This window comes from Mustela erminea, chromosome 8 (genome assembly GCF_009829155.1).
Source record: "Mustela erminea isolate mMusErm1 chromosome 8, mMusErm1.Pri, whole genome shotgun sequence".
NCBI classification, from domain to species: domain Eukaryota; kingdom Metazoa; phylum Chordata; class Mammalia; order Carnivora; family Mustelidae; genus Mustela; species Mustela erminea.
Genome location: NC_045621.1, coordinates 99633300 through 99658591, shown reverse-complemented (window position 1 = coordinate 99658591; position 25292 = coordinate 99633300). Strand labels below are relative to the sequence as shown.

Below are 25292 nucleotides of genomic sequence, written 5' to 3'. Positions count from 1 at the left end.
GCACGTGAAGCTTTTTCTTTCTGGAACAACTTTTCTGTTTTCCTTTATGCTGAATCTTACTCTTGTTATTTATTCCTTCAATTGAAGGAACAGAAACCATTTCCAAATTTTCCTAGTTCGACAGTATCTTGTAGTTAGGAAATCTTTCCTCGATTCTAACAATTACCCCATATTCATTTCTATCATGGCATTCAATGCATTCTATTATATGGTTGGCTTCCTTCACTAGGCAAGTAATAATTAAACTAAGTTGGAAATTTTATCTTTTTAGCTCTATTGCTTAGGACCCAGTGGGTGTCCAACTCATAACTTGATAGATGAATGCATGTGTACAACAGGCAGACATGTTTGTTATATTTCACTCTGTCCACATTTGTTCCAAACTATCAGCTTTTCCCCTATTTAACACTGTCGCCCTGTTGCTTCAAAAATACATTACCTTTTTAAAGGTACAGGGATATCTGGGCATTCTTCTTTTTGTATTTGTGCACCCATTCCCTTCAAATTCTAGTACCTTATAAATGGCTCAATGAAGGAGCAGATGGGGACTATATTCTCAAATTCACTGCTGGGCTTAATAACCTTCACCACTAGGCAATATCTGAAAATAAATAGAGCTCTATGCCAGCCTTTTCCTAGAATCCAGTAATGGAAGTGGAGCCAACTGCACTGTCCACTTTCATGACTGCAAACAAGACAGTGTTTATGACGCACAGGGCAATGAATTGGGGTTACCAAATTCTATCTCTTGGCCAGAAGTTTTGTAGGTAGGTTATCACACGTCTCCTGAAAGACCAAATATGCCTACTTCTCTGTTCTTCCTACCATCCAGAAAGTGAGCATATGATGATTACATTGTTTCTAATTGTCTTAGAAATTTGCGTCATCTAATTACTACCACCATTCTCATATTTTATATTTCATCAAATTCTAAATATTTTATAAAATTCTCCAAGAGCTTCTAGAGAAAAACTCAACTGTGACAAACTACCACCTACTTTTTTTTTTACTGAATAATTGAGAACTAGTTTCTTTGCTTTAAGAAAAGTTTATATTAAATATTCATAAATTTGGGATTTAAAATGTAGATAACATAATTCCAAAAGAGCATGCATTATGTTGATGCATGTTACACTACTATGAGTGTCACTGAAAATAAAAATGAGAGTAAAATGGTTTAATAATGCAGGACAGTTCTGAATACATCAGTATTCATTATGTTATAGCTTGTCATGGGTTTTATTCTCAGTATCTAACTTAAGAAAATCCATTACTGACTACAAGATCAAAGTTGGGTTTTTTTCCCCAATTTCATTAAGATTAAGTAGTTCATAGTAACATCTACTTATTTATCTATTAGTAGATTCGGTGTGCTTATGCTTCAAATGAGAAAAGGTTTAGCTTATCCACAGTCCTTCTTACTTTTTCTTTCTTTATTCAGCAAGTATTTATGGAGATTTTGTTATGACTCATATTAAGCATTTAGTTTACAATGGGTAACAAAAAATGAATATTCCTCCTGCCCTTCTGAACTTAGGAAAACAATACAGAAATAACTGTTTAAGTATTACAAAAAGATTACACTTGACTTAAAAAAATATTATTGATATGGTGGTTGGAGGAGATGCTTTTATAAGTAGGTGATTTAAGCTGAGGTTTGAAAAAGAAGCAGCCTTCACCAAAGAAAGTAGTTGAGAGAATTCCATTTAGAAGGCAGGCTCCTACACAGACCTTGTGAATATGAGAGCTCATGTGCCTAGAATGGAGAAGGAACTGACAAAAATTTCAGTTTCAGTTGTGACAGTGATATGGGTAGGGGCAACCAAGTACACACTTTGCAATGGTCCCTCAGGCAGCCTGCCGCATGAAGAGACGGGCATACACCTGAGGGATTGAGCGCAGTCAGAAGAGAAAGAGGAACCCTACTTCCTAGTTTGATCCTGGATGCTGTTTGTGAAGCGGCAAAAAGTAAATTGACTTGAGATCTTTGAATGTGAAACTGAAGAATGTGGTGACGAATAATATACAGAATGACCATCTAATAATATGCAGAAAAGGATAAGAAAAGCTTAAAAATGACTGCTACGTTTCTGATTTTAAGAGCTGGATGGGTAATTATGTCCTTGACTTCTAGGATAAGAAGAGTATATAAGACTAGCGTATGTTCAGTGTGGACCTGTGGAGTATGCAGCTACTTTTATACATTTAGGAGAAGATGCCAAGCTTGAATTCAGATGTTTTAGAACTCAGCGATATGAGCTGCCCAGGATGTACATTTAGACGTCTCAATACATGGGGGTAACTGAAACCATAGATATGTATGACACTTTAGGAGAGACTATAAAATAAAAGATTGCTGTGAAGAACAAAACAAATCAAAAACAAGCCAAACACAACACTCCCCTTTGCAAAAGATAGTGATGGAGTTACTAGTTAAATGGGTTCAGCCATATTCAGAAAATCTACTTGTGTTTCCTTCTGAAATGTCCAGTATAAGCCAATGTTGTGGAGACATTTGGTAGTTACTCTATTGTGATCTGGATTCCAGTCTCATTTATGTCATAAACTAGCATCAGGAGCTAGGATATATCTAAAGAAAAAAGCATTCATCTAAATAATCTCCATATAAACAATTTATGTGAAGGTCTGGTCAGTTTTCTGGGCAATTTGAGCAATACTGATGGTTTACAGCTTTAATGGGTCACAATTTTTTCCTCTTTTCATCTACATGAAAGTTTAGTTACATCAATGATACTGAAAAACGGATCCTTGTAGTTATTCTGCAACTTATGCTCTAAAGAGAACAGAATTAGCCTTTTTATAAATTATGTCCTAGAAAAAATAAGTCATAAGTATTTTCATGGAAAAGACTCAAACATGGTAAAGCCTTAAAGTCGTAATACTGAGTTAACTTTTGAGAGAAAGTTCTTACACAGCAAACAGGTAAGTAGAATGAGCACAACTGCCAAAATGTGACATAAAGCAACCTTCTATGCCATACCTGTTTGGAGAGCCAAGTATCTGATGTCATCTCATATTTCTGAAAAGAAACAATGAACTCCATGAAGCTTTTCTAAATGAGCATGCATCAATGTAACTTTTTTTTTTTTACACATAATCCTTTAGGCATTTTCTTTTCTCTTCAACTCATGAAATACCATGAGACATCCCTATTGTCACTACTGATTTCAACTGAATGAATAAGTACAGAATTGGGATTAAATGATAATTTAATTATAAAATCTTTCCTTTGGTGAACTCCTTTAGAATTCCCAGTAGTATGTCACCAGGGACAGAAGATCATTTTCCAGTGCTGTTTGATTACCTCATTCAAACTGTTTTGAACCACCAGGCACTGTCTCTTTTCACCTCTAGGCATCACTGGGAAACAAAATTATTAAGTCCTTCAAAAGAACTGGGCAAACAGCCAGGAATAAAATGAAAAGGTAGATGTTCTTTCAACATGCAATCCACTCTCCATCATAGTCATTTTCTTTTCTTAAGGAAAAACAATTAAACATTTGAAAGGACAAAATTTTATGTTCCATTAAAGTAATCTTACAAATGATCAGAACCAAGATCATATTTCACAAAGCAAAATGAGATGAATTTAATCTCAAATTAAATATGTACAGATACAATAAATTTTACTAGTACTGTTTACATACAAGAACTTAGGAAAATCTTGTACTTTAAAAAATGAGTCTGTAATAAAAATATTTAAATGAGGGGCACCTGGGTGGCTCAGTGGGTTAAAGCCTCTGCTTTCAGCTCGGGTCATGATCCCGGGGTCCTGGGATCGAGCCCCGCATGGGCTCTCTGCTCAGCAGGGAGCCTGCTTCCACCTCTCTCTCTATCTGCCTGCCTCTCTGACTACTTGTGATCTCTGCCTGTCAAATAAATAAATAAAATCTTTAAAAAAATATTTAAATGAAAATGAAATTACAATATATTATAAATTTATCTATATGCAAAATATATATATATATATATATATATATACTTAAACTTATTATTTATAGGGTTTTTTTTTTTTTTTACCAATATCCTCTTTTAAAGCCATATCAATACATTATAATCAAACACTTTCTCTTTTCAGGGCCTGTTTCTATTTTGTTTATTTCACTAGACTTTGTTACATATAGATATCAAGAAAACATCTAACTAAATTTCCTTGATTTTTCTATTTGCATCTCTCAATAATCATCCTTGGTAAATATGAAACACAGACACACAAGAATATATATTGGTGTCACTTTTCACTAATATTACTAAGTTTTGCTAGAATCCCTGGAAGTCCAAAGTTTCACTTGCATTTGCATTTATTTTTCTTATTATTTCAATTATGGTAGAAAGTAAACTCTTCTTTAAGTTTATAAATAGATTAGAAATATATTAGAAATATAACAATATCAATAAGGTACCAAATCAATAACATGACAGGGTTCCTATATCTATTTTCTGATGAAGCATTTTGATACATTCTTGCCATTATTATCTATACAAATTATCATTATATAGGAAAGATGACAGGCTTTCTCTGACTAGAATATATACCTGCCAATTTCTAAGTAATATATTATCAGCTGAATAAGAAACCGTTCAGAATACTTTAACAAATAAGTGGTAAAATACTAGCCAACCAATCAGATGAAAGATGATGACCGAAATAGATTTTTTAATAAATACAAGCTAAACATAAAGAGCATTAGTCAAATCCAGTAAGTAAATGGCTGACGCATCAACTTTATCTCCACATCCAAGCTCACCACTCCAATCAAAGACAAATTTTTCCCCCTTTCCCTTTTATAGACCATTTAAAAACTATGTTTTAATATTGGAGTATAATTTGTATATAGTGATATGCACAGCTCTAAAGTGTGATGAGTTTTGACAGATATATTTATGTCCCATCAAGGTATAAGATCTTTACATTTCCTCACATGTTCTCTCATGCCCGTTCCCAGAGGTTCCAAAAAGGCAGTCACTCTTCTGAAATTGTTTCCCATAGATGAGTCTTGCCTATTTTAGAAGTTCAGATAATTGAAATTATGTATTATGTACTGTTTTTAAAAGGGGATTCTGGCTTTATTTCTCTCTGTTACTCCTAATAGATGTGGGGGCTTCTCCCTCACTCACTTCCCGGGTTTCGGCACCAGTTGTCGCTCTCGACCCGCAAGAACGACCCGTAGGCGAGGTGAGTGGCAAACTTCTTTATTCACAATCTTCTGCCGGGGACCCCCCCCAGTTAAGACCCCCAAGTATATCTCCACCAAGTGCGAACTATATCCAATCAGAGTATACCACGACTAACAAAACTACCAATCAGAAGGACTATCTATGTGCACGCATCGTGCTCGTGAGCACGTACGTGACTCCATAGGTTTTCTTTGTTCTACAGATCATGCGCCTTTCCCTTGACTCCTGGTATCTATCAAACGTCACCCGCGAATGCACTCACAGTCCTTGGGTTAATCTCTCACTCCTCCCACTCTTCAGGCCTCGCTTAGTACGTGACTCCCTGCTCCTGCTGCATGGCTCTCCACAATGTACTCTTTTGAGTGGCACTTCTTTCACACCGTGTTTCTGAGATGCACTCATATTGCTGGACATATCAGTATTCTTTTTCTTTTTAAATTGCTTAACAGAATTCTATTGTATAGATATGGCTCATTTTGTTTATTCACTCCTTGTTAATAGATAATTAGACAGCTTCTAATTTTTAGTTACTGTAAATTAAGCTTCTCTAAAGATTATTTTTTTTAACAAATCCTTGGTGGATACAGGTGTTTTTTCTTTTCCAAATATCTAAGAATGGAGTTACTGGAGTATGGAGTATATCTATATCTATCTATTTATACACACACATATATATGTAATATACATTATAATATATATGTTTTATATGTGTATGTGTAACTTGAAACTGCAAAATCATTTTTTAAACTAGCTGTATCATTTTATACTTCTACTCACGAAGAACAAGAACTGCAATTTTCTACATCCTCATCAATAATGTCATTTTTTGTTGTTTTAATTTTAGTCATTCTAATGGTATATAGTGTTATCTCATTATGATTTAATCTATGTTTTCCTATGTCTAATGTTGAATACTTTATCATGCATTTATTACCTCCTTATGCACTTCTCTCCACATGTTTTGCCTTTTTATTGGGTTGTCTTTTCATGATTGAGATGTGTATTTTTTTGTTGTTGTTAGATGCACATTTTGCAAAATAATTTCTGCAAAAAATTTTTAGCTGTTCATTTTAGCTGTTCTGTTAAGCTGTTTCTTAACAGTGTCTGGTGCGAAGTTTCTGATTTTGCACTGCCATATTCATTTAGAATCAACCTGTTTCTACAGAAATTCCCAATTCTTCTGGGAATTTGTGTTGTACTGAAACCACAGTTAGTTCACTCTGAGTAGAATGCCGCCTGTAACATTCAGCCTTTCAAGTCCAGCATGTGGTATAGCTTCTATTTATTCAGGTCTTTCTTAATGTGTGTCAAAAATGTTGCAGTTTTCAATATGGGGATTTTGCACACTATTTGTTAAATTTATCCTTATGTATTTAATGTTTTTAAAAATTTTAGTGGCATTTTTATTTTTCATTATAATGTTATGAGTATATAGGAACACATTTTGTTCTGAAAGATTAGTTCAAGAAACACCTGCTTAGCCTTTAGACATATTCCTCATTTATTTATATTTTGTTCCATTTGCTTTATTATTATATCTCTCGATATAGAAACAAAACCATTTGAAGAAAGGGAAAAGCATATTTTTTTTCAAAATCAATTAAAAGTTGTTAGAAACATACATTTTTTCCTAAATAACTTGATAGAAGTTTTGAGGCATTATATCCATTTACCCCTAAATAATTTAGTAAGCATTTCTTAAGAAATTTATAGTATCCTGTATACATACATGCTTTTTACAGTAAAATAAGAATCAGAAAATTTAACAATTTAAGTTGGTAACCTGACTTGTGAATTGTGACCCATTCTAGGGTGGATTTTTTTGTGTGTTTTTTGGGCAGGTTTGTTTTTGTTTTTGCAGATGTCTTATTTTTTATTTATGTAGTAATGACATCTACAAATAAAGAGAATTTTATCTCTTCCTTACCAATCATCCTGAAATATCAGGATGGTAACTAAACTTGCAGTAATCATTTCATAATATATACATATAATATATATTATATACATATATATTATATACATATAATATATATTATATGTATATATTATGAAATGATTACTGCAAGTTTAGTTAACATCCATTACCCCAAGTAACTACATTTTTTTCTTTATGATGGGAACTTTTTAGGTTTACTCTCTTAGCAACTTTCAAATATACAATGAAGCATTGTTAACTATAGTCATCATGTCATACATTACATCCCCAGAAATTATTTATCTTGTAACTGGAAACTTGTACCTTTTAACCACCTTCACTCAATTTCCCCACCCTTACCCCTCACAAACACTAATCTTTTTTCTGTTTTTATTTTTTATTCCACATATAAGCAAGATCATACAGTATTTGTCTTTACTTCACTCATAATAAATGCCCTCAAGTTTCCTCCCCTATATGTCACAAATAACAGGATTTCTTTCTTTTTTATGGCTAAACAATATTCGTGTGTGTGTGTGTGTGTGTGTGTGTGTGTGTGTGTGTGTGTGTGATTTTCTTAATTCATCCATCCATTGATGGACACTTGTTTTGTTTTGTTTTGTTTTACCGCTGTCCTGGCTATTGTAAATAATGTGCTGCAACAAACATGGGCTTGCAAATATATCTTCGGATAGTGATTTTATTTCCTTCAGATACATATCCAGAATTTGATTTGTTGGATCATATGGAAGTTTTATTTTTAATTTTTTTGAGGATCTGCCATACTATTTTCCATAGTGACTATACCAACATAAAATCTTACCACAGGGCACAGGGTTTCCTTTGCTCTACTTCCTCACCAGCAATTATCTCTGGTCTTTTTTGATACTACCCATCCTAACAGGCATGAGGTGATTAATTCATTGAGGTTTTGATTTGCATTTCCCTAATAATTAGTGATGTTGAACACCTTTTCATATTTTTGGAAAAATGTCTATTCAGGTCCATTGCCCATTTTTAAATTAGATTATTGGGGGTTTTGTTTTGGTTTGGTTTGGTTTTATTTTGCTATCTAGTTGAAGGAGATATTTTAAAAATACTTTTAGATATTGAAAATCAGATATATGATTTGCAAACATGTTCTTCCATTCCACAGGTTGGCTTTTCATTTAGTTGACTGTTTCTTTCACTGTACACAAGACTTCTAGTTTGACAGTTTTGATTTACTTAAGTTATCCATTAACTTTTAGAAAAAATAAAAACTAGAAAATATTTTTATTTAATTTTATTCATATGTTTGTCATTTGGAGCACCTTTCCTTCCTTCATTTAGATTTGAGGTTTCATTTGATGCTATTTCTTTCAGACTGAATAACTTCATTTCATGTTACTTAAGCAGATCTACTTGTGATAAATTATCTCAGATCTTATTTATCTGAATATGTCTGTCTTCATTTTTGAAAGATACTTTCAGAGTATACAGACTTTTGGTTTACACTGTTTTTCTTTCACTTCTTTAAAAATGTATTCCATTGCTTTCTGGCTTCTTTCATTTCTGATGAGAGAGAGGCAGTAATTTTCATTATTCTATTCCTCCATATGTAACGTATTTTTCTCTCAGCCTCTTTTGAAACTTTTCTCATAATCTTTGGTTTACAATAATTTGAGTGTTATGTGCCTATTTATTTTCTTTGTTTTTATTCTGTTTGGGATTTGCTAACTTAGATACATGGGTTAATGGTTTTTCTTCAGATTTGGGATATTTTAAGTCATTCTTTCTTTTTTTGTTTTTTTGCCCCAACATCTCAAACCTTGCCTTCTGTGTGTATTACATCCCTCATATACAACAGCTCAAATTATTCCATACGTAGCTGAGGCTTTGTTCCTTCTTTTTTTTTTCCTCAGTCTTTTTTCCCTCCAGACTTCAGTTTGAATTGTTTCTATTTCCCTGACTACAACAATGCCCAATTTGTGTTTAATCCATCCAATTTTTTCATTTCAGATACTGTTCTCTTTAGTTCCTGAAATTCCATTGTTTTGTATTTTATAGTTCTGTTTCCCTACTGAAATATCTCATCTAATTATAAATTAGGGCCACCCTTTGCCAAGAATCTTTCAAACAGCTTTATAAAAAAATTCTGTACCTGTTAATTCTAATATCTCTATTCTGTGTAAGTCTGCTTTTATAACTATTTTTGAAGGGAGGTAGGCAGGTTACATTTTCTATTTTTCTACATGTATAGTATGTTTTGATTGTGTAATTGATATTTTAAATTTTAATTCTCCATTTAAAAGAGTAAACTTTGTTCTAGGAAGACAGTTAATTTATAGGCATGTACTTGATCCTTTCCAGCTTGATATAAAGGTTTACTGTAAAGAGTATAGAACAGCCTTATTTCTAATGCATTTTTCTTTCTGGGCTGTGAGTTGAATGCAAAGGGTATTCAGTGAGAGTGCTCTATTTTTTGCTGTTCAGCACTCCAAAGTCTCCAAGCATTACAAAACCTGCAGATTCTCTATTTGCTTCTCTCTCTGTGAAGTGTGTCCTGTACTTGCACAGTTAAGCATTGAGATAAAGTCTTTTTTTTTTTTTTAATTTTAAGAGCTAAAGTCCTAAGAGGTCCTTTACATAGATTGCTGGAGCTCTTCTCTCTATAGCTCCAAATCTTGTCGTACTTATCCTGCAGATTTCAGCCACCACGAGAGCCTCAAACTGATTCTCCCTGCTGACTTGGATCAGTGATACCACTGAGCTTTTCTAGGACTCCATTAGCTTGCACTGTGTGTGTGCCCTACAGGAAGCTCAGCTTATCTTATATGTTTACATTATTTCACTTTTTATGTCCTGATCCTGCTATTGTCCAGTATCTGAGAGTAGTTGTTTAATTCATTTTACATAGGTTTATAGTTAACTACAGCAGAGAGGTTATGCTGGCAAAATTTACTCCATCCTGTCCAGAAAAAGAAGTTTGAAAACTCTGTTTTTAAGTAACTGGGAATACTTTACTACTCACCAATACAGGCATATACACAACAACAATTACAGTATACCCTCAGTTAAGAATTTTAAGAATTGCATATAGGATTTATTGCAGAGCTTATAAAAAATGATTAGAGAAATAGAAATACAAACTGCTTTCAAAACACAATGGTTCAAAGGACCAGTTTTTTTTTTTTTTACTCTTCTTATTTAATTTTAAAAAAGAGACACTGTTCATTATTTTAGAAGACTAATCTGAACTACCAAAAAAAGATGGAATTATTGGAATGTGGTTGAAGAAGACAGGAAAAACAGTCCACATTCCTAAGTTAATCAAACTCAAAATATGGAGAAAAAGATGTATTTGAGAATTAAACTAATGTGGTTTAGACTCCACTTTATACTATAAAAGAATTCATTTTTTTTTTACAGTTTGGTCTTTTTTTTTTTTTTCCTCTTTTGCTTATCACCCATTTCTCTCACTTCAAAGTTTGCATGATTTATGGAGTAAAGTATATACTTGTAATAGAATGACTCTTTCCCAACTACCTCTGGAAGTTAAATATTGGTTTTTGTACAAAGGTTGCTTGATATCCCTTTGAGAGTAGCATAAAGTACTTCATTTTAAGCATAAGAGAAAAGTAAATTACACTCACTCTACTGCAGGCGCCAGTGGTAGTCTCACAGACTGTGAGGATGGAGATGTTCTGAGGCCGATTTAACCATCTGACCACCGTCTTGGTATTGCTTACCCATTTAACCATAGTGATATAATATTCTCTAGTTGGGAAACAACAACAACAACAAAATTTACATTTAGAGCCAGAGAACCTGTATAGCACTACTAACATACACTTGTTATTTTATATACAAGGATAAATGAAGCATTATAAGGATGCCACATCATATTAATTTCTATTTATGTACACATACACATCTGCTATTCTGAATACTCCCACATAAATACAAATATGTGTGTATGTATGTAAACATATGTGCATTTACATACACATGCAAATGTACCAAGAATTTGAGAATAAATATGAAAGTAAATGATATCCTAGAAAGGAAATCCTTGGAAAAATAAAAATAATCAAGATAATAGACATATGAATAATTTTTAAACTGTCTATTGGTTAGCACTAATGTGTCATAAGCATAAATTTTTAAGCTGCATTTTATTTTTATAAAAAGTAAAATCAACTAAAAGGCAAAACTTATTCATCACTTAATAATTATTTCTTACGCATGATCTCCATGTTATTTCACTTTACCCATGGGGAGTTGCATGATAGAGCTATTAGTTTTTATTTATTTATTTTGTGTGTGGTCTTTCTCAGTTGTGAGTCAAGGGCCAGTTCCAGTCATAATCATCATATATTCATATACACACATATGCATATATATATTAATTTCTTAAAGTCTTCTTTATTTGAAACAGTTTAAAACAAAGAAGGAATTCAATTGATGGAGATGAGGGGCTACTGAATTTTCCGTATAGTGAGGACGCTAATTATTGGAGCCTATGATGTTCTCAGGCTATTTCTAGATTGGGAAAGCTTATGTTTTTCCCTATAGTTAGTTTGTATTTCTTTCATTGCAGATTCTATGATTGGAAATTTACATACTATATCAAAAAACCCTCAATCCACACAGACAAAATGCAGTAATCAACACTGATTCAATTTATGATGAAAAGAAAAAAAAACTTTTCAAAAATTTGCCCAGCTTCAGAACAGATGAGATGATTTAAAGTGGCATCTGTGTGGTGCTCTGAAGGGGCACATGCACCTGAATGTTTATAGCAGCAATGTCCACAAGAGCCAAACTATGGAAGGAACCTAGATGTCCATCAACAGATGAATGGATCAAGAAGATGTGGTATATATACACAATGGAATACTATGCAGCCATCAAAAGAAATGAAATCTTGCCATTTGCGACAACGTGGATGGAACTAGAGCATATCATGCTTAGCGAAATAAGTCAAGTGGAGAAAGACAACTATCATATGATCTCCCTGATATGAGGAAGTGGTGATGCAACATGGGGGCTTAAGTGGGTAGGAGAAGAATCAATGAAACAAGATGGGATTGGGAGGGAGACAAACCATAAGTGACTCTTAATCTCACAAAACAAACTGAAGGTTGCTGGGGGGAGGGGGGTTGGGAGAAGGGGGGTGGGGTTATGGACATTGGGGAGGGTATGTGCTTTGGTGAGTTCTGTGAAGTGTGTAAACCTGGCAATTCACAGACCTGTACCCCTGGGGATAAAATATATTATATGTTTATAAAATATAAAAAATTAAAAATTAAAAAAATAAATAAAAATTTTAAAAAACAACAACAACAACACACACACACACACACACACACACACACACAAACAATAAAACAAAACTGAGTTTCAGGGGTACCCGGATGCCTCAGTGGGTTAAACCCTCTGCCTTCAGCTCAGGTCATGATCTCAGGGTACTGGGATCGAGCCCCACATCGGGCTCTCGGCTCAGCAAGGAGCATGCTTCCTCATCTCTCTCTCTCTCTGCCTACTCGTGATCTCGGTCTGTCAAATAAATAAATAAAATCTTTAAAGTAAATAAATAAGTAAATAAATAAAGTGGCATCTGTGAGCATAGTCTTCAAATTAATCCACCCAGAGGCACCTGGGCGCTTCAGTCTGTTAAGTGTCCAACTCTTGGCGGCAATCTCATGGGCAGTGAGATCAGGAACCATGTGGCTCCATGCTCAGTGGGGAATCTGCTTGAAGAGCCTCTCCCTCTGCCCCTCCCTCCCTCAAATAAATAAATCTTTTAAAAAATTCACCCAGTTTTTATGTCACTTAGGAAAAAATCATGTATGAGTAGAAAAGCTTTGTGATACAAATCACTTGTCCTTAGACACTTGTGGGTTAGACATTTAGCTACATGAATCTTACATTTCTAACATTTCTGAAAAGCTACTGCTTCCTCCAGAAAACTGGTTAGCCCATCAGAAAGCGAAGACGTCAGCAGAAGGGCAAGCAAAACTTAGCATACAGTGAAGCCTGCCATATTTTCTTCAACAATCTCTCCAAGACCGCTGACAGCTTTCAAAACCAGCTAAGTCTCACTTCAAAATGCCAAGAAACTCAGTGAAAGTTCTCTGAATAGTTAACAAAGACAACTTTGAATCACATGTGCCACTAACTGGTTTAGGATTAATCTTTGGCCAAAGGAGCGGCCCTTGTGATTCTTCAAAGAATCATATCCAGTTCATTTTTACTGTGTTTTGGCTTAAACTGATTTATTTTGCATGCATTATCATATTCAGCAGTATGAATATTGAAAAGGGGAAAATATAGGTATTAACCTTTAATGGATTTATCTAGAGGATTTATCATGGAGAAAAATGACAATGGATACTATAACCAGGAAAAGAAACCCTGAATTCTGACAATATATATTTCTGATTAATTGTTATAAATGTTGTTTAGAACTGAAGTAAAAAATAATTTGGTTATTGTAAACAACTGACCAAACACTGTAAAATCAAGGAGGTTATATTTATAGAAAAATCTAGATAGAACTGGTAGATACAAGTTTTCAAAGTCAATCGGGAATTTATCTTAGTTAAGTGAGTAATATTGCATATTGTGTCAAATGAGATGACAACCAACATGAATAACTTTTAAAATAAATAACAACTGTAACAACAAAATTTAAATTTAAATATTCATCTTGAGTGTTTTCCCTTTCAAAGTAGCCCTCAAGTGTAATGTTACAAGAACATCTTCATTATAATGTCTTCACAGACACTGACACATATTTATTATCTATGATGTAAAATCTTGACTTTTAAAAAGGACTTTAGAAAAGCCACTAAAATACAACCAAGGCAAATCTGGTGAATAAGTGATTTTTTTGTAAGGGGTACACTAATTTAGGTGTAAAATTAAGTTAAAGTAATTAATTCATAGTTACACCACTCATCTTTCTCTTTGATTAAATACTGTGATTATTTTGTGTTTGTACATAATGTATCTAGTTGCCTATAAGGAGAATTTAGCATGATGTAAACTGTCTTAGTATTGACCTTATTTATAATCTGAAAGATAAGAGTTGCCCTCAAAATTGAATTTATAAGGTTTTTCAGGGGTAATTTCAAGCCACTGAAATTTCCATGATAAAGAGTTGGGGTTACCTAAAATAAAAATTAAAATAAAAATTAAAATAGAGCTTGACACATAAGAAGTAAGACACATCCTGTATTCCTTCTTTGCTTATTCCAGGATCCTAAGTGCAGCTCTCCTTAGTTTTCTCATAAGTAATCAGGCTTCCTCTGAATGAGGGATTAGGGAAAGGCCCTTACTTAGAAATCACACTCCTTGGCCTGTCTGCTGCTGATGTGGCTGTCTTCCTGTACTCCATATCATGAACACATTAGATCTGGTGTCCCACAACCATTGACTAGCAGAACTGCCCCCTCCTTATAATTGTCTTTCCTGCTTGTTCGTAGTATCCACGGCTCTGGATTACCCAGGAAGTCTGCCAGGAGCTCACCCTCTTGAGCCACAGAGTCAAGTGTGTTAGGTGGACTGCACTCAAGAAAGACTTTGAATCAACTGAGAGGTCTGGCACAGAAAATCTAATTGTTTACAAGGGTATGTGGAATGGAGGCCCAGCATCAGTAGCAGAAAGGTACTATGTTAGAAGTCACACCTGTGTTTTTACTGGCTTTCTCTCCAATCATTACTCTGTGTTCATAACATAATCTTTGTATACATATCATTGCACTGAGCTCACTCTCTTCCAGATAATCCAGGATCTCTACCCATGACTGTATTGTAATGGCATGTATGACCAAGCCATAGCTAGTGATCTGCAAAGACCATTGTTAGTAACTATGGATTACTTGTAAGAAGGGTCATTTAGGGCATTTCCATGAACATAGAATAATTTCTTAATTTGATTTTTTTAAGACAGAAATATTCTTTAGCAGAAAAAAATTGTAGACTAGGCATACTTCAGTGATACAGAAGAAAAAGCAAGGTGCTCTCAAGCGTGACAGGTAATATTACAATGTCACATCAGAGATACACGCTAAAAATAATGGGTTACAAAGGGTGGATGACTAAAGAAAGATTTCAAATAAATAAAATAATGTCAGAGACACAGAGTAAGGAGAAACCAAAGACAAATGCTACCATTACTCTTCAGCCTGGAGATATATGAATACAAAGTAAAACAACTTCCTCAAAACAACAGACATGCCAACCTGTGGAAAGATCTATATGATTCATTACTATAAAACATATTTCCACCAGGGGGCGCCTGGGTGGCTTCTGACTCCTGATTTCTGGTCAGGTCAAAATTTCAGGCTCAGGAGATGGAGCCTTTTGTGGAGCTCTGTGCTAGGGTGGAGCCTGCTTAAGATTCTCTCTCCCCCAAACCGCCCTCGCCCCCGCCAAAAAAAAAGAATAAAAAAAATTTTTCCACCGGAACATAAATGTGTATTTTTTAATTTATTATTTTTATTAATATATAATGCATTATTTGCTCCAGGGGTACAGGACTGTAAATCATCAGGCTTACACACTTCACAGCGCTCACCATTTCACATACCCTCCCCAGTGTTCATAACCCAACTTAAATGTGTATTTTAAAATCTTAATTATAAATTCCAATAATGATACAGAATGCTTACAATACCTTACATTCATAGTGTAAAAATTTGTAAAATGTTCCTTTCCCTTAACTCCCAAATGGGTCTGGAATGTTCATAAAGGGGCATTATCTGAGTTCCTACTGTGCTACATTCTGAAGAATCAATACAGACAATAGTTAAAGATAAGAGTATGAGCTGAATTCCTATGGAAGAAAAGTTGCATTCATAATCTGATTTTGTTTGATAGAGGATCTTTATCTGAATCACAAATATATTTTTTGAAAAAATGAAGGAGTGTGTGAGAAAGAAAAAGGAAGGGAAATTATGTCTTTCTCCAAGTTATGGTATCCTTTTAGTTTCTTTTTAAAGCCATATAAATGAATTAAAATTTGTTTTACATTCTTTGACTAGAGTTTAAGTATCTGGTGTTACGCAAGGTCTACTGAATGCTGATTCTAGCTTGGAGACATATTTCTATTACACTTATAAACATGAGTTGTTATAAATCTATCAACCAGCCAAATAAACAATCAACAGACCAAAACAAATGATTTATAAATTCTAAACGAATCTTGCTCTTTGGAGTGAGAGTCAAAGAATACAGTTTATAAGGTACCTCAAGCCATAAAAGACCATCTTTCTATTTATCTTATAAATCTTCCTCCCTATTTAGGTGTGTACATACACGTTTAATAATTATTACGGCCACAAGGGTGATATTATGAGAGGATAAGAGATGAAGTTCAAGTTTAGTGGAAAAAAGGGAAGTCCTAAAAAGAAAAAAAAAAAAAAGATAAGGTTTATAACTGCATAAAGTAACAGAATATGAGTCATTATTAATTGCCATATGCATATCTAAAGATAATATAAAATACCGATGCTTAGATAATGAACAAAAAAAGTAAACAAGTAAATTATTACAGAATGAATGAATTATTGGGGTATACTGTTATTGAGAGCTTAAATAGAACATCAAATGATAATGGGTAGCTATGAACAAAACACAAACTCCAAAAAGAGAGAGCATTTGATGGTCTTTATTTTTTTTGAATCTTTTTATTTTTTTATAAACATATAAGTTATTATTAGCCCCAGGGGTACAGGTCTGTGAATCGCCAGGTTTACACACTTCACAGCACTCACCATAGCACATACCCTCCCCAATGTTCATAACCCCACCCCCTTCTCCAAAGCATTTGATAGTCTTAATAGGGCATGGGGAAAGTATGTTACTAATACATCAATTAATGCATGTTTATACTTAGAAACTTGAAAAAATAAAAAATGATCTGTATTTCTTGGAATTTGTAGGAGTTCTGTCACTAATATGAGAACAGTGCTACTAATACTGGTACCAAAAATTTAACGCATTTTATATCTAAAATTTTTAAAATACAAAAAAAGAATCTGAGTTAGCTTAGGAAAATTTAAGAATAAAATGAGCATAAATTAGGAGAAAAAGGCAAATGAGTTCGAGAGGGAAACAGGCGTTAGTTACCATGGAAAACTCCAGGTCCAAAGTACACTAATGCAACTTAGTGAAGTGCGCATGAGAAAAATACGGCAGGTTTGTAGAAGCACATGCATTAATAAGATAAATCACAGATATGTGTATGTAGATTTATGTATGAGTGTGTTTGTGTGTTTGTATAGAAATAGAGAGATTGAAACGCACACACACACACACACACACACACATAGAAAAAGATACAGAGACAGAGATACAGAGAGAGAAACAGCACCAGGCAGATACAGAACACTTTCTCATGTGGCTTCAGAAAAATCACTGTGTCCTCATATGGTCATCACCAACACATGCATAAAGTATAATAAATTTCTTATGGCAAATATTATTCTTAAATTATTTATATGGAATAGTCTTCATTTGCCAGGTCCATTCTCCAGTTCTCCCCACCTGCAGCCTCCACAGTGAGGCTGCCTTGCCAGTGGAAGGCCTCCGCAGGAACTTTCAAGTTTGGGAGGATAGTGAGTCCAGGGTATTAATTCCCAGGACCCACTTTCTACTCGGGTGTGGTTTGGCAATGACTGAATTGCTTGGTCTGTGGACAGCTCCTCCTTGGCCATCGTGTTCAGCTACAGGCCTCTTCAGGATTCATAACTGAGTCTGGACCTCATTCTTTCAGTCCTGAGACAGCAGCAGTTTTTCTATTACATACTTAGAGTTGCTCTCTCATCCTTTGTGAGTTTCCCCTTAATTCTGCTCACATTTTTGTTAATAGTCCCTCAACTAACTGCATTTCACTTATCATTCTTGACTGTGTCATCTGTTTAATTTCTAGGACCCTGACCACTAAATTATAAAAAATGACATGCTCTTTTAGATCTCTAACTAAGAGAGCACAACAGTTCCTAGCTAATTTCTATATGGCTAATGTACTATGTATTAAATATTAGAGATGTTCATAATCCTAAAACAAAACCAATGAAAAAATGAGTTTGGTTTCCATCTTATGTGCAGTCAGATGAATGCAACTTTCTTTGATTTGCACCATGGATATATCTATTTCATTCATTTTTGTGATTCTGAGCCCATCTAAGTAACACCTATGCTCAGAGTGACTAAATGTGGATGATCTAAAATTCATTTATTACTCTTCTGTGAATTGGACCGAAACTTCCTATGAGAAACAGATGAGTAAGGAAATACATTTCTGTAAAACTGAGCTGGGGTGATATTTAAAATTATCAATTTTGAAGTAAACCTTGATCTTGAGTTTTTCAACAAAAATCATACATTTTGGTATATTTCACATGCTGTAGGTGGCAGTTACATAAGACCCTGAGGGAGAAAAAGCAAAACTGTTCAGTGCATTGTATAGATAAGGTATTACTGACTTTCCCCAAACTGCAGACCAAGTTTATCATGAAACCAACATACTTGAATTACACTTAAGAGATTTTTCTTTACAATATTCTTCCTCACTCTTAATGGGATCTCATATTTTATTCTGTGTATTGGATTTATATCTAAGGATATGTGATACCTTTTTGCCATGGATGACTAAATTTATCATATTGTATTTTGAATATTACAGATATATACTTAACTAATAACCCAATAAATAACAACTGGTTCTGTCTTCAGAAATTTTTGTGTTTGGTGACAGTCTTGGGTTATAACATCAAGGTCCAGAATCACCACCTTTTCTTAAAAAGAAGCTGGATATTGTAAAGTTGATTTCTATTTCAAAGGTTTCAAAAGACTGAGGAAAACAAAAAATTACTACTTTAAAATGAGATTATTCAGACCAGAGAGATGTAGAGTGACTTGTCCAAGCTCATGTAATGAAATGGTGGCAGAGTTGTGACTCAAACACTCCAGGCTAGTGCCCTTTTCCTGTTAATTCAGAGCATTAAATGAATCAGAAAAAGATAAGAGCTCAGGACCATATAAAATACTAATGGCTTCCATAATTGCTTCATTTGTGGCTAATTCTTCCATGTCTGGTAGACTGAGTTCAGTATAGAGTTCCTATCTGATTTGGTCAACTCTACTGCATTCTAAATGTCAATTCCAAAAGCCCTGTAAGGTCTTCCATCATGACCTGCATGAAATGGTCTATAACTAGAAAAAGGCTTTACTATATTCCTACCTCTGTTACCAACTAATCTTGGGGTTCTATTTTCTCTCTGGGCCTCATTTTTTCCCTCAATAATAGAAACAGATTGTTTTAGCTGGCTATGGGCGACCTTCCAGTGTAAGCAGTCCATAAATTTTTAATAACTTTAAAATTGAGAAAATTTCCACACACTGCAGGCTCCACTGTCTGTGAAAACCTGCAACTGTGATGGAATTTTCCCAAATATATCACTGGAACATCTGAGTGGAATTTATATTTGAATCAGTCCCCCAGCACTGATGGTTGATGGCATCAAAACAAAGCTTGAGCTTAGCCCCATATCACTCAATAGTTGAAAGTATTTTCCTAAATCAGCTACATATTCCATCACCAGAACAGTTGTAAAGTTTCAAAGGGTTGCACTAATTGACAAAATACCCCTGAAGTTTCAGATCACTCTGAATTTTAAAATCCACATGGTTATTTGATCCATTGTCTGCTACTGGAGATTTTACTAATACTAAAATTATGCTATGACATACTAAATGTGTTTTTCTTTCTCTCCATTCAAATTTCTTAGATAAGTAGGCTTCATATGTAGGATATTTTGAAACCACATCTTATTACATTATCCTACCTGGAGAAGAAAGCTAGGGAATTTCTCCCAAGCTATGGGGAGAATTTCTGCTGGAAAACCTACAAAAACTCTAAGAAAATTGTACTCTTTTAAAGAGGACCATTTTAAAAAAAATGGAGTAACTATTCTCAGGAAGAACACTCAATGGAAAATTATCCTTTGCCCCCATCTCCTTGTCAAATCTCCTGCAAAAAGTTTAATTCTCAATATCACTACAATTTAGTCATTTTCTGGTGCTGCTAATCACCTTGCAACTTTAAATGCTCCCTGGGAACAACAAGAAACCCAGAATGAGTTCATTCCTGCACTAATGGGACAACCTCAGATTTATTTTCAAGTGGATTTGCTGAGCTGATCACATCTCTCTAAATTGCAACAAAATGATAATTGAAGTTAAAATAACTATTTCTAAGTAAAAGTAAAATGGAAATCGCATACCTTGATTTAAAGCTGTCAGGAGGCATGAGTTCCAAAGTATGAGTTGGTCCATATAGGTTTACAACATATAATTTGACGGTTGGGTTCATTTGACCTGCCTTTGAGAAAATGAAGATTGTAATACAAATATATTAAGCATTAAAATATATTGAGAAAAAAGAAAATGTGGTGTGATTCCTTTATAGTATTACGTTAGAACAGGGAAAAAGTTTAATTTCTCTGAAGTAGAAATGATTTTAAATTCAACAACCTGATTGCCTTCAATTGTTTTTGTAGATTGCTGTTTCTCAAGCATTTTAGTCAGACAATTAAAGGTGATGGAAAATCATGATGAGTTTATTCATTAGGCAGTGCTTCTGTGTTCTTTCCCTAGAATGACACCAGGAGGGCTGGCTTAACAAAACAACTAGTAGAACAAGCTGCTACTCACATTATAGGATAAGAAATGCAATGAGAAAAGCTGGCTAATTAAAAAAAAAAAAAAAAAAAGTTGAAGAAAAAGAAAGAAAAAGATTTGCCAATATGGGTGACACATGCTTAAAATTCCCCAATACCTAATCCATCCCAATGCATTAAACATACCTAGGTTTCCTTTTTTTTTTTTTTTTTTAATTAGATTCAGAGGTAGAATTCAGTGATTCATCAGTTACATGTAATACCCAGTGCTCATTATATCACGTGCCCTCCTTAATGCCCATCACCCAACTACCTGATGCCCCCTTCCCCTCCAGCAGCCCTCAGTTTGTTCTCTATAGTTAAGAGTCTCCTATGGTTTGCCTCTCCCCCATTATTATCTTGTATCTCCTTCCCTTCCCTCCAGTTCCCTTCTAAGCTTTAGTAAATACCAGATGAGGTGTAAGTGCTCCTTGGGAGGTGGTGGGCCACAGAGCAGTCTGCCTTCACTAAGTACATAGTTAGATGAGTGGAAAGACAGGGACAAGAATCAGTAATAACTAGCCCAGAACATTAGTATGCTTCTGGCTCATAGTATGTAATAAAGGCACTGCATGAATAATCTTACTAAATATCCTTACTTCCATCCTAAGAATAATTATAACCATTTTCCAGATGACAATGGAGAAGCTAAGCAAACGGTGGAAGGTGGATATCCCATAACCCGGGAAGCCACTATTTAAACCCAGGATGCTCTTCCCTGCTGTGCTTTGCTTCAGTTTGTTCCCAGGCAATGGCCTCCAAAGTTTTTCTAAAGATACTGTGAACTTGTAGGGGGCACAACAGGGACCTTTTACCAATACATCTCAAGCAGTTAGAATGAATGAATAAGAGAATGTTAGCATGAATAAATAATGTAGAGAATCAGGTGACTGCTTGTGGGGCACTGTGTTCCTAAACAAAGTGCTGATGTGTCATCGTGGAGCAGCGGATGTTTTAGGAGAAGACTATATGAGATGTACAAAGAAAGAGGCCATTAAAAGAGGGTTGAGTTAGAAGATGGACAAAAATCCAAGGGGAATTACAAAAGTGATTCTTTTAAAAAAGTGATTTAAAGATGAGAAAGAAAAATCTACATTCAAGTAATTGGCATTGACAAAACCCAAAGTTGAAGAGGACCAGAGGACCAGAAGCAACATAACACATTCCACCAGTAGTCCATAATAGCTCCTCGAGGACTGTGTTGTTAGGCTAGTAAATACAACTAGTACAGAGGGGAAGGCAGAAGGATGAATGAATGGATCCCAGAGGATGTTCAGGGATCATCCCATTGTGTGATCCCATAACGATGGATCCGTGTCATCATATATTTGTCCAAGCCTGCAGGACGTACAACACACACAGTGAACTGTAATGTCAACTGTGGACTTTGGGGGATTATGACGCATAGCTTCATCAGTTGTAACCAATGTGCTGCTGCAGGGAGTGGTGCTGATGATGGGGAGACTCTGCACGTCTGTGTGTGCAGGGGGCACATGTGAATTCTCTCTACCTGTCAGACTTGTGAACCTTAAGCTGCTGTAAAAATAGTCTTTTCTTTTTTATTTAAATTCATTTGGTCAAGGTATTGTACATCATTAGTGTTTGGTGTAAACAAAAATGACTGGCATATCTTTGGGGGTGCATCATACACAATTCGGAAGTTTTGAGCCAATGGAAAGAGTCAGGAAAGTCCTTCGCTACAGAAACACTATGCTATGAAGAGAGATTATGGAAATGGTTCATATAATGAAGGGATTCCTGGAAGATACGCTATGATCCTGTCTCACAGAGAAGGCTCTTGTGTCAGATTTTATAAAGCTTTTCACTGTTGTAAACCCCTCAAGTGCATGGGCACATTTGTCTTGGGCAATTTAGCCTTCTACCACACAAAGGAGCTCCTTTTCACATCACTCCCATTTCAATTTAATTGCCATGAGCCTCCCTGAAAATCCTGGCCTTATCCATATTTTTTAATCTAATCATTTCTCAAGTTTGACAAGGTTTATTAAAAATCAGAGCTGGGACATAATATTTAGTAGTGCCATTGAAAGTGTTGATCTTTGACCAGTGGCTTTCATCAGCAACACCCAGAATCTTAGAAAAAATTCTGGGCCCCCGCCAACTCAAAAATCTCCAGGTGTGGGCCTAGGAGTCTTTATCTTAACAAGACTATCAGATAACTATAATTTGTATGTAAATTTTATAAGACTCTGATATATATTTTTTCCAGTAATATATATTATTACTAGTACATAGAGTAATGCATACATGTCCAATAACATATGTTATCATATACATACATGTACACAATGATATATATTATAGCTCAGTGGTTATCAGAGGTGTTAGCCTGCATCAGAAATACCCAAAGAGTCCCTGGGTGGTGCAGTCAGCTAAGCGTCTGACTTGATTTTGGCTCAGGTCAGGATCTCAGGGTTCTGGGATTGAGCCCCACATCGGGCTCTGCACTCAGTTAGGGGCCTGGTTGCCCTCTCCCTATGATCCGCCCTCCACTCACATTCTCTTTCTAGCTCTAAAATAAATAAATAAATATATTTTGAAAAGGGGGAAAAAATTACCCAGAGGACTGGAGGGCTTGTTTAACAAGATTTTAACCAGCATTTCTCATGTCATGGGGCATGAAAATCTCATTTCTATAGTTTCCCAGATAAGGCTGATCATTCTGGTAAAAGTACCACATTGTGAGAACCAGGTTAGCTTAACCCATGAGTCAGAGAAACCTGGGTTTACATTTTGACTGCTATTTACTAAATATAGACCATGAGCAAGATGTTAAGTATTAATTATTATTATTATATTAATATATTATGAATTATTATATTATTATTATAAATTATTATAAATTAATATTATATTAATGATATTATTAATAATAAAGTAATAATCCTCAAGTATTATTTTATTATATTATAAAAAATAAGACAATACTTCACTGAGAATATGTCATAAGTCAAAAGTTTTGAGCCAAAGTAGGTTTCCGTTCTATAGCTATAAATATCTCATAATTCTGTTATGTGGACTGACAAAAAGATTATCTATAAAAGTCTTAAATTTTTAAGAAATATCTAAACTACTATATAGTAGTGAATTAGAAGTAATTAAAACACTGACTTCTCTACTTGGTAAAAAAATTCTGCTAATTGTTAAAATCCTTCAATAAGCTCATTAAGAAAAAGAGAAATTTAATTAAGTTTGATGTTTCTGTCAGTTCTTATCAATGCTTAATAATTTTATGACATCCTTTGTCAAAGACATATATGGTTATTACCAAATTGTAAAGCAGGGATTTTTTGTTTGTTTGTTTTGTTTTGTTTTTAAAGCTTATTTGTTTCTGTATGCATATACCTGTAAAGGATTACTGATACCCCAGTTAGCTTTTACATGGAAACAAATTATAAAAGTTGTGTACACATGTGGCCAATTTTAGACAAAAAATACACATCAGGCTGTTACTAAAATTCAGCTGTCCAGCATTCTATAATCTCAATTAGATTTTTATCTCTCCACGGAGTTTTGAAATTAAGTGCACATTTCAAGTTCATTTGTACCTTTTTTAATATTTGGATCATTTCAATAGTTTGCAAATTAGAAGAGTTCATCTATTTGCTTTTTATAGTCACATTTGCCAGAAAGACTGCATATCTACAGAATCCTCCCTCTATGATTCTGAAACACAAGCCTCAATAATAATTAACCTTATTTTACTGGCAACTAAATTGTCATTAAACGAGATAATGCTTTAATTAAGAAGATTAACCTGAGGTTACTGAGATAGAACTGTGCATCTCTTTTGTGCTGAATTGCTAATGATAGGGTATTTTATGAGTTCTGAATCATGCTGAATTAAGTAAAATACAAATATATTTGTTTAGTGTAAGTATTTCATTAGTAAATCTGACCACATTGAGTATTTGCTGCACTCATTTTAATCTAGTTTAATTTGAAGCACAGTTTAGTGTGAACTCTATGAATTATTTCAATGTCAAAGTACTACTTTTTGGAATTTTATTGCAAAAGTAAGAGCAAATCAAAATAATACAGTTGTTGGTGGAAGACCTAGCAAATGTTTTGTTGTAAACCAGAAAATAATAAGACTTTTCAAAGTTCCAGTAATATACCCAAAATGATACTGAAACGTGAGAAAAAGGATCAAGCACAGATCTTGCTTTTTTGAGTCCTGTTGTCTTAAGTACCTGGGCAGGGATTTCCTACTAAAAACCTTCTGAGGACTTATGATTCTTTCTCTCGGCGTGGCACCAGGAATAGCTATCTTTTCTTTATGATTAATACTCCTCAATAGTAGTCACTGACACACATTCAGGACTTTCACATTGTATTACAAATCCCTCTCTCTATATCTCTTTCGAAGAGTGAGACCGTCTAAGAATCCTATGTATATCCCACTAGGTATATAGGTAAGTCATTAGGAGTAAATGGAGCAA

General features: G+C 34.4%; 1 protein-coding gene across 5 annotated transcripts in view; it reads right to left on the bottom strand.

Annotated features, from left to right (window-relative positions):
- Nucleotides 1-25292, bottom strand: part of DPP10 (dipeptidyl peptidase like 10) — a 1361251-nt gene that overhangs the window by 75138 nt on the left and 1260821 nt on the right. For all 5 annotated transcript variants that reach the window (XM_032353837.1, XM_032353835.1, XM_032353834.1 and 2 more), the window contains 3 exons: nt 20395-20492; nt 10753-10876; nt 3002-3040 (listed from right to left, as the gene is read on the bottom strand). In XM_032353837.1, the coding sequence (XP_032209728.1) occupies nt 3002-3040; nt 10753-10876; nt 20395-20492 (261 nt within the window). The remainder of the gene's footprint in view (nt 1-3001; nt 3041-10752; nt 10877-20394; nt 20493-25292) is intronic.